The following is a 13,684-nucleotide window of genomic DNA, read 5'->3' on the forward strand; positions in this document are numbered from 1 at the left end:
GATTTAGCTCCTGGAGGTTCAGATGACTGGGCTTATGATCTTGGCATTAAGTATTCTTTTACCTTTGAACTTCGGGACAGAGGAACACATGGATTTTTGCTTCCTACAAATCTAATTAAACCCACTTGTATGGAAGCACTTAGTGGTATCAAAGCAATAGCTTTACATGTTACCAACAATATTTAATGTGCTATATTTTAATTTGGCATTTCATTGCTTGAACTGGTAATTTAGGTGACCTGATGGGCAGTGTCATTCATTCGAGTGTGGTTTTTTTTTAGTTCACTCAAATAAAAGGAATTACTTACTGAGTTATAATTATTATTTGTTTAGGAGCAACAGGTTGGTGTTTCATTTATTACCTTTCACCTTGACATATATTAAATTGCTTCACAATTTGGCTTAAATGTAGCCATCTGTAGAGTGAGAAGGGTAGTGACAGAAAAACTACAACCGTGCAAATGCAACCTCCCAAGCCCAATAATATTCGAACAAATACATGTTGTCCATTTTAGTACCTCTTTAGTGTTTGCTTTTGGAGAACTTTTGAATAATCCAGTTCACTCACACCAACAATGGTGAAAAGCAACTTTTAAAACAAATTGTAATATTTGTACCTGAAGTGCTTGTGTAACCCACTGATGACTATGTTACAGGTACCTCCCTGTGCCAGATCCACAGAGGGTATGAATGTCTTACAACCCCAGCTAGAGAGCCATGGCTCTGTAGCCATGATGTAGCCACGTATGTTTTTAGCACTAGAAGTCCCTGGTTTAATCCCTTGTTTCAGCCAAGATGGTGGCAGTTACCTTTGAGGTGCCTCGCCATGGAAGTGGGAACAACACCATATGACTGAGCTAACCGCTCACTATTACGCAACACAGCTCATATTCCCAATCAGGCCAGCATCTGAACAGACTGAAGAGATATGCCTATGGAAAGTCCAGTCAAAAAGGGGAACTGGCAGTATCCAGTCAGACGTACTGACCAGACACCAAAAGTCTGCTTACTGCGGGGCGGTGGAGGTACCACGTGATTAACCCTCGCCAGTCCCTGCATAGCCAGGGCCGCCTCCTACCTACAGGCAGGCACCTTGTCAGGCTGCAGCAGCTCCTGTCCCAGCCTCGGAGCAAAGGATGGCCAACTGGTGGGGGAGGGAGGTGAAAATGATCCAGTGAGCGATGGGGAGAAGGGGGGCAAACGACTGAGTGACGAGGGCGAGGCTTTGGGGAGAAGAGGCAGAGGAGGAGCGAAGCCTGGGGGAGCAGCTGGTGAACGGGGCAGAACCTCAAGGGATAAAGTGGAGCAGGGGTGGAGCCTTGGGGGGAAGAGGCAGGTCAGGGGTGAGGCCTTGAGGGATCCCTTTACCAGCAATTAGAAAGGTGGCAACCCTACTTCTCTACCCCAAGCTAGGCCCCGCCCCTCCCTCATTTCAGGCCCCGCCCCCTTCGTTTTCCCTGACTAGGCCCCACCCTTCCGCATTTCAGCCTCGACGTCTCGTCCCCCGCCCCCCCTCCCGGGTCATCGTTGCCCTGCGCGGCCGGAAGTTGCGCTGCTACGCACGATCATGGCGGCACGGCGGCTTCCGGTGGGCCAAGGCTCCTCCTCCCGACGGCGGCGGCAGCAGCGGCGGCGGCGTTGGGGCTGGCCGGTTGGTTGCGCTGCTTTCCCGGCAGCCCCTGGGCTTGGGAAGCGCCGTTCGGTTGCCGGAGCGGGCCGCGCTCCTTGTCTTCCTCCCCGTGTGGCTCGGCGCTCAGGCCCGGGAGGACGGACTCCCCCCTCGCCCCCTCCCACCCTCTCCGCCCCGGGCGGCGGCGGAGGAGGCGGCGGGGACCGGCCAGGCAGCGGAAGGAGCAGGTGAGTGTGGCGCCCCGGCGGGGAAACGGGGCCTGGGCGGGGCGGGGCTCCTCCCCGGGGAATAGGCCCCTCCCCCCACCGCCGCGAGGAGCAGGCCGGCGGGGCCCCGCATCCCCGTGCGGCGGGGGGAGGGGAGCTCGGTGCTGGCGGCGCCTCCCCACCCGCGCCGCCATCCTGCGCCCCGCGGGCCGGCCAGAGCGGCTGCAGAGGCCGGGGGTCCCGGTGGAAGCGCTGGGCTGAGGGGCTGTGGCTTGGGAGGGCAGCGGGGCCGAAGGGCGATGGCAGGTGGCTCCCGGGGAGGGAGTCGGAGAGTAGCTGGTGGGGGGCGCGGGTTGTACCAGGCGATGGGGGGGAGGGGGGGAATCGTGATGCAGGGGCAGGTGGGAGCGGATCGGCCCCAGGCTGTGGGGGCGACTCTGCCCTGGCGCTGAGATGGGAATGGCGGGGGGAGGGAGAGAGGAAGTGGGGGGGCAGATTGTGCGGGGTGTGATTTGTGAGAAGAAGCAGGGGTAGAGCTGTGGGTCAGACAAGGCACCGATCAGCCAGCGAGCCTGCGACACTTGAACTGCCAGCTAGACCTGCCATCCTACCATCTTCTGTGGTTGATGCTTTACAGAGGGAAACCCTGTTGTGGGCTCCTCATTGCATCCCAGATACGTGATCTCTGTCCTCTGTGGGCTTCAGGGTACTGGGGTCCCTGTCACAGCTGCTGAGAGTAGTGAAATGTAATCAGCCTTATTAGCTGAATTTAGAACTTGTCAGCCCTTGTAGCATCGATCTTGAACCTTGGTGCTTTTGTCTTTTCTTTAAAGTCTTCTGTCATTGACGACCATCCAGAACTTGTAGTTTAGGCCAGTGGTTTTCAACCTTTTTTCCTTGTGACCCAGTCGAAGAAAATTGTTGATACCCGTGACCTAACATAATGATATCTTTTCACTAGAGTTTTCATAAAATCATAATATTGCAATACATTCCAGCTTAACCCACTTTACATAACTAACACTAGACATTAGTCTTAGTAAGCTATGGTAAGGAGTGTGGGAGGTGGCCCAGAGTAGGGTAGAGAGTGGTGTGTGGGGGTGAGTGCTCTAGGGTGGAGCTGGGGATGAGTGGTTCAGGGTGCAAGAGGGGGCTCAGGGCCGGGACAGAGAGTTGGGATGCGGGGGTGAGGGCTGTGGGATGGCCCTGGGGTTGAGGCGTTCAGGATGCAGGAGGGGGCTCAGGGCTGGGGCAGAGAGTTGGGATGCAGGAGGGTGAGGGCTCTGGCTGGGGGTGAAGGCTCTGGGGTGGGGCCAGGGATGAGGAGTTTGGGGTGCAAGCAGGCTGCCCCAGGGCTGGGGCCAGAAGACTCCCCCCGTCCTCTCCCTGCCAGCAGCAGCTACCTCTGGGCGAGGGGCCTTTCTGTCTCTCCCCCTTCTGGGGCTGGGGGAGAGGCCCGCAGTAGCCCTGCAAGCCCCAACTTGCTCCCCTCCCCAATTCCCGCCCACCCCCACCTCTCTCCTCTCCAGGTCCCTGCTGTGCGGCCCTTGAGAGCTGCTGTGCAGCAATGATCGTTATAATTTTAATTAGCTAGTCTGTTATGTGTCTGACATTCCATGACCCGGTACTGGGTCATGATGCGTACTTTGAAAAACACTGGTGTATGCTGATGGCCCAGATCCTCAAAGGCATTTAAGCGCCTGATTCCCATTGAAATCAACAGGAGTCGGGTGCTTATGTATCTTTGAGGATATGGGTTTGTGTGACTAGTATTATAGATTCTTCCTTTTGTCTCCAGCATCACACCTGGGGATTTCTACTGGCTCCTCGCTAGACCTAGACCATTGCTTTTTTTTAGATTGGTCTGCTTCAAGACCTTTTGCAGTGTAGATTCTACTGTACAGTAGATTGTGTGCTACTGAATGGGACCTAATGGGAACTGGCCGTTGCATTTAAAGACAAAGGACTTATCTTCACTACGGGGGGGAGTTATGCTAGTAGCTGGAGTTGATGTAGCTTAGGTCAATTTACCACGGTGTCTTCACTCCACTGCCTCAATGGGAGACTCTCTCCGGTTGACTTGCCTTAATCTTCTTGGGGAGCTGGAATAACGGGGTTGACTGTCGATGTAGCGGGTTTTCACTAGATCGATCCCAGCAGTGTCAATCTCCCCGTAGTGAAGACCAGGCCTTAATATGGTAAAAGTTGTTTTGGGAAGTGGCTCCCTACCTTTTCAGACAAAATGTGAAATACCATGCATATAAGACATCATCCATACTTTTTTTATTGCTTACCTTTTTCTATAATCCTAGGGACTGAATTGTTGCATTTTACCAATAGCAGGCTAACCCCAATTCACAAATGTAAACACATTGCTATCAGTTACTTACCATTACTGGTCTATACACTTAAGACGATAAAGATGCTTTGTGTTAAATAAGAGGTGTAGTTAACTTAAAAAAGAAGACATGTTCATAGCAGAGGGTTGTAAAAACCGAACTCTGAGTAATTATTTGTTGAATGTCAGACACAAATTTTCATGTGTAACTTGAAGACTGGTAATTTGGTTTTAATTTTAAGTTGACATTCCAGTTTTTATATGTTATGCATCTGAAAATTGGCTTCTCTATATGAACATACAACATTTAACCTTTTTTTAGCACTCTAATGTGTGGAGAAAAGTGTCATTATTTATCTCTTAATGACATTAGTTTGCTATATCCCAGAATACCGTAGCATAATCAGTGTACAGTTAAATTTTTAAAAATATTTTCAATTTAAAAAAAGACTTGTTTTCTAATGGGATATTATTTATAGCCAGAACTGGCTTAGACTTGCTGGGGCCCAGGGCCAAAGCCCACCCCTGAGAGCTTCAGCCCTGGGCGGTGTGACTAAGGTTACAGGCCTCCTGCCTGGGGCTGAAGCCCTTGCACATTGGCTTTGAAGTGGGGCTTGGGCTTTGCCGCTGTGCCCACCCCCGGTGGTGAGGGTTGGCTTGGCTCAGCTTTGGTCCCCACTCCTGGGGTCCTGTAGTAATTTTTGTTGTCAGAAGGGGGGTGCGGTGGAATGAAGTTTGAGAACTCCTGATTTATAGCATTTTAAAGATGGACACTATTCAACATGGCAGAGGATGATAACTTGTATAGTCAGGCAATACACATAAATTGCCTTGCTTGTTAGTGCCACCTTATTATCATTTGTTCTTTTAGTTTTTACATTTCACTTAGACAATGAAAATAGTCTACTCAGTGCCACTTTTGTTTATAATCAGTTTCCATTTACTCTCAATTGCTAGCTTTTCTACGGAAGCAGGATGCTATTATTGTAAGGGAAAGTGTTCGTTTTTTCTGCTTTTTAAAACAAAATCAGTGATAAATCAACAATGTTTCGTGTGAACATTTTTGTTAACTTTAGATTTTGTGAAATTGTATTTTTACAAAATCTAAATGTTGGACTACATTTGAACTATAGGTATATCATTACTATTAATTTAAATGTACGCTATATTCTATCCTGAATCATGGCATAGTATCATAGTATAGCAGCTGCTGTTACTTAAGTAAACCCAATGGGTGTAATCTCCTTCAAGTGTGTAATAAAAACTAAAAAATGATTTGTATTGAAATTGGATTTTTTATTTAAATACCAACTTATTTAAAAAAAAAACTATTTAAAATTAAATGTGAAATTATGACAGTTTATTAAGGCTTACATTTATTATAATATAGTAAAATAATGTAAAGTAAATATTAAGCAGTACACGTTTGCTACAGAAGTCTTAAAGAAAGTCAAACCACTGAACTGGTGGAAATCACTGACTAAACACCTAGAACCAGAATTTGTTGAAGTACTAGACCAGCTTTTGACAGCAGTAGTTTCTTCTGTAGGTGTAGAGAGAGTGTTTTCTTCATTTTAGAGTGGTAGCCATGTTAGTCTGTATCGGCAGAAAGAACGAGGAGTACTTGTGGCACCTTAGAGACTAACAAATTTAGTGGGCCCACTTCATCAGATACATGCAGTAGAAAATACAGTAGGAAGATATATATAGATACACACAGAGAACATGAAAAAATGGGGTTGCCATACCAACTCTTAACGAGACCGATTGATTAAGGTGAGGCTCTTAGCAGCAGGAGAAAAAAAAAACTTGTGTAGTGATAATCAGGATGGCCCATTTCAAACAGTTAACAAGAAGGTGTGAGTAACAGTAGAGGGAAAAACCTATCCTTGCAACAAAGCCCGTTGCCAACTCTGTCCACATATCTATTCAAGGGACACCATCAGAGGACCTAGTCACATCAGACACACTATCAGAGGTTCGTTCACCTGCACATCTACCAATGTGATATATGCCATCATGTGCCAGCAATGCCCCTGGACACTCAATTACAGACCTAAAAGTTGCAGTTATTCAACAAAAACTCTTCAAAAACAGACTCCAACGAGAAACAGCAGAACTGGAATTAATCTGCAAACTGGACACCATTAAATTATGCTTGAATAAAGACTGGGAGTGGATGAGTCATTGCAGTAACGAAAAACTATTTCCCCATGCTAATTATCCCCCTACTGTTACTCACTCCTTCTTGTCAACTGTTTGAAATGGGCCATCCTGATTATCAGTACAAAAGTTTTTTTTTTTCCTCCTGCTGATCATAGCCCACCTTAATCGATTGGTCTCGTTAAGAGTTGGTATGGCAACCCCCATTTTTTCATGTTCTCTGTGTGTGTGTGTGTGTGTGTTATATATATATCTGTGTGTATATCTATATATCTATATATCTATATCTACCTACTGTATTTTCCACTGCATGTGTCTGATGAAGTGGGCTTATCCCATGAAAGTTTATGCTCAAATAAATTTGTTAGCCTCTAAGGTGCCACAAGTACTCCGCGTTCTTTATTTTAGTTTATTCAGCTAGTTCAGTTCCATGACTATCTTGAAAGACATGGTGACTAGAAACAATTCAATTCACTAACTACAGATAATACTTGCTTTGTTTTATAAATCAGTTCTAAATGCAAAACATTTTCCTCCAGGGCAGATTGGAAGAGGCCCTGGAGGTTTTTCGCCTTCCTCTGTAGCATGGGGCACGGGTCACTTGCTGGAGGACTCTCTGCTCCTTGAAGTCTTTAAACCATGATTTGAGGACTTCGATAGCTCAGACATAGGTGAGAGGTTTATCGCAGGAGCGGGTGGGTGAGATTCTATGGCCTGCATTGTGCAGGAGGTCAGACTAGATGATCATAATGGTCCCTTCTGACCTTAATATCTATGAATCTATGTTTTGGTAAACTTTTTTCTTACATACTCAGTACCTATAAGGTAATTTATTAAACTAATACAAAAATTTAAAATGCTCTTTGTGCATTTAATTGAATTTGTTTCCATCCAAATAGTTTGACACAATTCACAAGTAAAAAAAATTAATCATCTAGTAAACAAGAAATGCATTGTTCACCATTTTCTAACATCATAAAAAGGGAAAAAATAAGATTCCAAATAAATGCAAGTTAAATTATATACAGTAAAAGCTGTGTTATTCCGCACTTTGCCAACTGGAAAACTCCAGAAACCAGCATTTTGGGAGGGTGTGCGGGGCACCGTCTCTGGGAGTGAGTTTGGGTGTAGGAGGGGGAAGGGGGTTGGAGTGCGGGGGAAATTTTGGGGTGCCGGATCTGGCCAGCGCTCACCTTGGGCGCCTCCCTACAAGTGGCAGCATGTCCCTGCTGCTGCTGCCCCCAGCCCGCTGGCTCAGCAGCTCCCATTGGCCTAGGACAGTGGCCAAGGGGAGCTGCGGGGGTGGCGCCTGCAGGCGGAGGCAGCGTGTAGAACCGCCGGAGCAACAGGGACATGTCGCCGCTTGCGGGGAGCTGCTCAAGGTGAGCACCGCCTGGATTTGGCGCCCCTGCCCTGAGCCCACTCCCGCTGCCAAACTCCCTCCCTCTTTGTTAACCGGAATTTCTGACTTACCAGCACACACATACACATCCCCCTTCCCATTCCCTCAAATGTTATGCCGAATAACAAAACTTGTACTGTAACAGCTTAAATAAGTGTATGTAGATATAGTATATCCTTCTGGTTAGCAAAAAGAAGTACCAAATTTTGTGTAAAGGCTGTATTTACTTGGAAATCAACATATTTTAATGGTTACCAGCTAATGAGAATCCGCCTTTCTTTAGGAAAATAATTAAAAAGTACAAATGCAATACATTAAAATCCATTATTTAAATTAAGGTTTCCTGCTTTTTGATTTAAATCATGATTAATATTGGTGACTTAAATCACTTTGATTTAAATTGTTCCACCCGTTACACATTATCATTAACAGAAGGAAAGGAAAGGAAAATATTACCCGAACATTATTATTTGTATTGTTGTGGTGCCTGGGAGCCACCGTCATGGATCAGGACTCCGAACGAAAAGGCAGTCCTTGCTCCAGAGGGCTTACTATCTAACTATAAGAAAGAGACAACAAATGGATACAGATGCATTGATGGGGAGTACATGTGAATTCATTTGCAATATAGTAATACAGTTAATTCTGTTCACTAAATGTTATGTGTCATGCGCTTGGAAAAACTTCATTAATAATAAGCCATCTTTTGTACTGCAGAGTGGTATAGAAGTATCTACAAGAGAATAAGGTATAATTGTGTTCATGGTGTATTGCTATTTTTGTATAGTGCCGCCTTTGGATTGTAGATAAATGGGGGGGGGGGGGGTGGAAGCAGTATTTTGTTGTTAGACAGTTTAAATAATACAATTAACCCTGTAAATTGATTAAGTATTATTTAATTGATTTTCCTGTCCTGTTTTCCTTATTATTTTTCTATGATATTCATTAATAGTGATAAGATGTCATGGAAGTTGCAAACTTCTAAATATTCCTAAATGTATTTAGTTACTAAGTTATGTCATGTCACTGAAATAAATAATTAACAATAATTCCTTCTAATTAAATTAATTTAAAAAAGATATTTCCCAATTTTGTGCATTTAATGTATTTATTGACTGAGTTGGAAACTGTTGAGTGCTTAAGGCTCTATCCTCACTGGGGCTCAAACAAAATTTGTTGAACAAGTTGAAAGAGGAGACACAGAAGCAGATCAGATGGGATCAGGAGTCTGAACTGCATTGGTGATCATTGTAGGACTGGTTTTTTTTTGGACTGTGGTCAAGCAAGTGTAAAAGCACTTCTTAGAGAAACCTAGGAAGAATTAAAGTAATTTGCTGAATTTTATGGGGACACTACATTTCAATTGCTCTTGGCTATCTGTTAAATTGTTGGCTGAGAGAGTCAGAAATAAAACTTCCCCCTTAAAATTTTGGAATCCCTCCTTCCCTCTGCCTATACAAGAGTGCATATGGAGGAAGGCAAGGGGAATGTTCCTTACTCTTGCCACAACATAGTCAAAAAACAATTTTCCTCACTACTTGCATGTAAAATATCGACTGTATTTTGTGCATTTAATTTCCTTGGTTGTTGAAGAATAAAAAATTAGTGATTCAAATAAATGCATTCTACTTAATTTCATAAATGTGTGTTACAGTATATTTGGTTCTCAGATATACTTGCCTCTGTCTCCATAACCATGCTTGGGCCCTGATCCTGTAACTGGCTCCAAATGCATAGATCCCAATGGAAGTCAGTGGGCCTTTATTCTAGGGTCAAGGGTCTGACCATGCAGATCTGATTACAGGATTGAGACCCTTATGTGCACTTTGATGGTCCTTGAAAGCAACATGCTGTGCGCTCATAGCATGCTGTTTTCACTTGGAATGGTTTGTCTCACCAATTTTTTTTCAGTTAGCAAAGTACATGATTCTCGTTGACAGCTGGAAACGTGCCAAAATTTAAAAATGGAATTGATCTTATGGTATCTGAACACATGCATACAAAACTCCATTTAAAAAAAAAACTTGAAGTGTGAAAACACTTTTTCCATGTTCATAAAACTCAAATGGCTGAATGGAATTTAACTAAAAATTCTTTTTGGCTCAAAAGAGTATGAAACAATTATGGTCCAAAGTGTAATTTTTGTGTGAATGTTATAGGTGCCTAATAGCAGGTAGTTAAAATGAAAGTACCTCTTTAGTCATAAGTATGCTGTTATTATCACAATACTATAAAAGATCTATCCTTTTAAAATTGAAAATCATCTTAACTTTTCTGTAGCCATGAATTCTAAAAGTTTATTAGTTGCTGAGTGAAGAGTAAATTACAAATAACCAGTTCTGTTTGTTGCCTTTGTTTTTTTGAAAATAAAGGGGCATTCTTCTTACAAGGCAAGATGAATGGGAACCCCTTATCAGTGTGTTCCTATTCCATATATCATATGCTTCTACTATGTTCCTGTTACTCCTTTTTGTGCTAAATAATCCCATTTTACTCACCTTTCATATGTTGACCCTCCCCGCTTCCCATGCCGTCTTTCATACTGTTCTTGTAAACTTTTCTGTTTCAGATGTCTCTTTTAAAATGAATCCTGTGAAAGTGAATGCAGTATTTGATGTGTGGTCTTACTATTAATATATACAATGCCTTTTAAATATATTCTGTATTCTCTCCCCCCCCCCCCCCCCCCCATCCAAGGATCTAATTGCATGGTACTTTAAAAATTATCCAGGTGTTTCGTTCACTCTAAACTGTAGGGAACAACCTTGAACTGGAAGGGAGCTGGGCTAGTCTGGACTTGATGTTTCATTCTCTAACTTGGACAATTTATCTTTAAACTTTTTAACCACTGCTGCACATTGAGCTATCCACAATGACTCCTAATTATTTTTCTCAGAAGACTGGGCTAATTTGAACTCATCATCTATATACAAATTGAAATAATTTCTCCTGGTGTGCATTACATTGCATTTATTTACATTTCATTTGCTGTTATATTGCTCAGTCTTCTAGCTTCAATAGAACTTTCTGGAGTTCCTCAATATTCTCCACAGTTTTTACTAACCTAAATAACTTCTTGTTACTGGCAAGTTTTACTATTTTGCTGTCTGTCTTCACCCTTCAGATCATTAATAAATGTTAACCATTGTTTCTAATCCCTAGTACATCCTACAATTAACTTCTCTCAAAGCATGTAGCAACCTTGCACATACAATAAAAATGTGGTAATGTGAACATTGATTATCTGAAAGAATGTTATGTCCCAAGCAAAGATTTGGATAAATAGTCAGGGGACTGGGAAAGCCTCTTGCAGAGCCCTAAGCTGTCTCCTGCAGTTTATAGAAGGGTTAAAGAGCTTAAGGAGTTCAGTGTCTAGTTTTCTACAGAGAGAACATTGCCCTGAAGTCAAAACTCAGGGAAAGAGCCAACATTCAGATAACCATGAGAGTCAGATAACGAAGTCTCAGTGTAGTGAAGAAATCAAGAGACATTGTCAAAGGTGCCAGAAATGTAAAATGTAGGTTACATTAGTAGTATTTTTTTCTTATGTAATGGATTTTTCTTAAAACTGCTTGTGGATTGTTTTCACACAGACTGGCTTTCCCAAGCTGATTTTTCTGTATAAATTGATATCACTTAAACAAATGGAGAATCATTTTGGACTCAGTTCTCCTTCCTTTGTAGGCTCTTTCTCCTGTCTCATACCTCCTCTCCCCTTATAGCTTCCCTCCTTGGTCCCAGGTAAGACAGATTATGGCTAGGAAGATTTGTCAAGCGTAAGGTGTATCTGTTTGCAAAATGTATTCAGTTCTTTTAGTAATCAGAAGTACATCGGCATTCTTTCTTTCAAGCACAGCAGTTGCAAACAGCCATACAATAACAAACCAGCATGAACAATGAGCATGGCTAAAGTATGGGAGGGGAGGGGAGAGGAGAGGATGGCTGCCAATAAATTGTCATAAACAGTGAGGGGAGAAATGGGAATTCCTTAGAATCGTTAAGTTGCTAAACTGAGCCCTCTTTACCAGTCAAACCCCATCTCTCGAAAGAGTGGTTAAATCCATTCAAAGTGCTCTTTACACTTGAAATCAGAGGTAATGGCCAAACACACGTGACCAAAGAAAGCAGCTGTTTTGTGTTTGCTGCCTGAATGAGCAGAACAGCATCTGATGTTCTCCCAAAGGGATGTTGGGGAATCCAAAGCAGGTCATAGAATAAAATTTAAAACTTTCCTTGTTGGTGTTCAGTTGACTAGTTTGAACCAATTTTGTTAATAATCAAAGGCATCCCTTTAATCAGGTACATTCCATTTATTTATGATTCTTCCGTTCCATTATTCGTCACCTCTGCAGAAATTCTCCTGTAATTTATAGCATAATAAATTTTTTCTTGTGAATTCAGTGGCAGTAGCTCCAAACTAAAGGATTTTACAGTTTTGCTTTTTTTTTTGGTTGAAGTAGTACAAAATGTCAAAAATTAGAAGGAAGGTCACAGTGGAAAATACCAAGACCATATCCGATAGCACATCCCGAAGACCCAGTGTGTTTGAAAGGCTTGGACCCAGCACTGGAAGTACTGCAGAGGTGAGTTGTAAAAGTGTTTTTCTCTTCCTTCCCACCCCAGCATCTTCTCTTCCAGGACATTAGTGGGGTAGAGTTGTTCATGAGGACTGAATATTCAGTCATTAGTCATGTTAGTAAAGGTAAAGAGAACACATTCACACTTAGATGTTCAAGATATTATTAATCTTTAGATTTTCAAATTACTTGTGGTGTTCCAGCTTCTAGTGAGGAGCGGTAACAATGTACATTTACTAATATTTTTATAAACCTAAATTTTTTATCTGGCAGACTTAATGCTCATTGTTGGTTTTTAATAAAGTAAATTACTGGTGGATGGAAATCTCAGATAAATGGGAGTAAATGTGGACTCATTTGTTTGTTCTGCCACACTCACACCAATGGTATTTCCAGAAATGAGTGTGAAATTCACCTAGTAATGTCTGTCTCTTAGACACAGTGCCGTAACTGGCTGAAGACTGGCAACTGCCTCTATGGGAACACATGTAGATTCGTACATGGCCCTTCACCACGAGGTAAAGGCTATAGCAGCAGTTATAGAAGGTAAATCAAGAACTCACTTTGAATTGTTCACATGCTGTAGGAAATAGCTTTTTCAAATATGTCTTCTGTAAAAATTTGAAATGCTGTGGTGTGCCTAATGGTATGTTTTATCAGTAACCTTATTGGATTGTGAAGCTGCTGAAAACAAGTAACTTGGCAAGATGCAGTGGGTTTTCCCTGGATTTTCTTGTGTGTGTAACTTTAAAAAATAATTAATAAAGTGCTCTGGATGCAGATTAACTTCTTTTGCATAACAGTGTTTTAACCTGCCTTGAAATGGGACATGCAAGTACTTTAATAAATGGATTTTTGTGTAGTGTGTCACTGCAACTTCTGTCTGCCTCTCTTTCTGCTACTAAAATGCTGTTTTGCAACTGTTTAAGGCAATACTTTCAAAATCACAGCCCATATCCCTTTGCCTTCACCAGTAACAGTATTTTTGTTGGAGAGTGAGGTGGCTGTTCTTTCTCCAGTTGTGAGGAGACACGCTAGGACAGTGGCTCTCAACTTTTCCAGACTACTGTGTCCCATTCAGGAGTCTGATTTGTCTCGTGTACCTCCCAAGTTTCACCTCATTCAAAAACTACTTGCTTACAAAATCAGACAAAAAATATGAAAGTGTCACAGCACACTATTACTGAAAAATTGCTTACTTTCTTATTTTTACCATATAATTATATATAAAATAAACCAATTGAAATGTAAGTATGAGAGCAGTATAAACAAGTCATTGTATGAAATTTTAGTTTGTACTGACTAAGCAAATATCTAGATGAGCTGATGTACCCCCTGAGACCTCTGCTTCGCCCCAGAAATACACAT

General features: G+C 42.7%; 2 protein-coding genes across 3 annotated transcripts in view; both read left to right on the forward strand.

Annotated features, from left to right (window-relative positions):
* CPB2 (carboxypeptidase B2) overlaps window positions 1–186 on the forward strand; it is a 37,659-nt gene extending 37,473 nt beyond the window's left edge. The window contains 1 exon segment of the mRNA XM_074943765.1: window positions 2–186. Coding sequence (XP_074799866.1) covers window positions 2–186 — 185 coding nt within the window.
* Window positions 187–1,721: 1,535 nt separating this feature from the next.
* Window positions 1,722–13,684, forward strand: part of ZC3H13 (zinc finger CCCH-type containing 13) — a 54,764-nt gene continuing 42,801 nt past the window's right edge. The window contains exons 1-3 of one of the 2 annotated variants that reach the window (XM_074960996.1): window positions 1,722–1,857; window positions 12,197–12,322; window positions 12,753–12,862. In XM_074960996.1, the coding sequence (XP_074817097.1) occupies window positions 12,206–12,322; window positions 12,753–12,862 (227 nt within the window). In that variant the 5' untranslated portion in view covers window positions 1,722–1,857; window positions 12,197–12,205. The remainder of the gene's footprint in view (window positions 1,858–12,196; window positions 12,323–12,752; window positions 12,863–13,684) is intronic. The other variant, XM_074961005.1, reaches the window with a different exon arrangement.

The sequence above is a fragment of the Natator depressus genome, chromosome 1, assembly GCF_965152275.1.
Source record: "Natator depressus isolate rNatDep1 chromosome 1, rNatDep2.hap1, whole genome shotgun sequence".
NCBI lineage: Eukaryota > Metazoa > Chordata > Testudines > Cheloniidae > Natator > Natator depressus.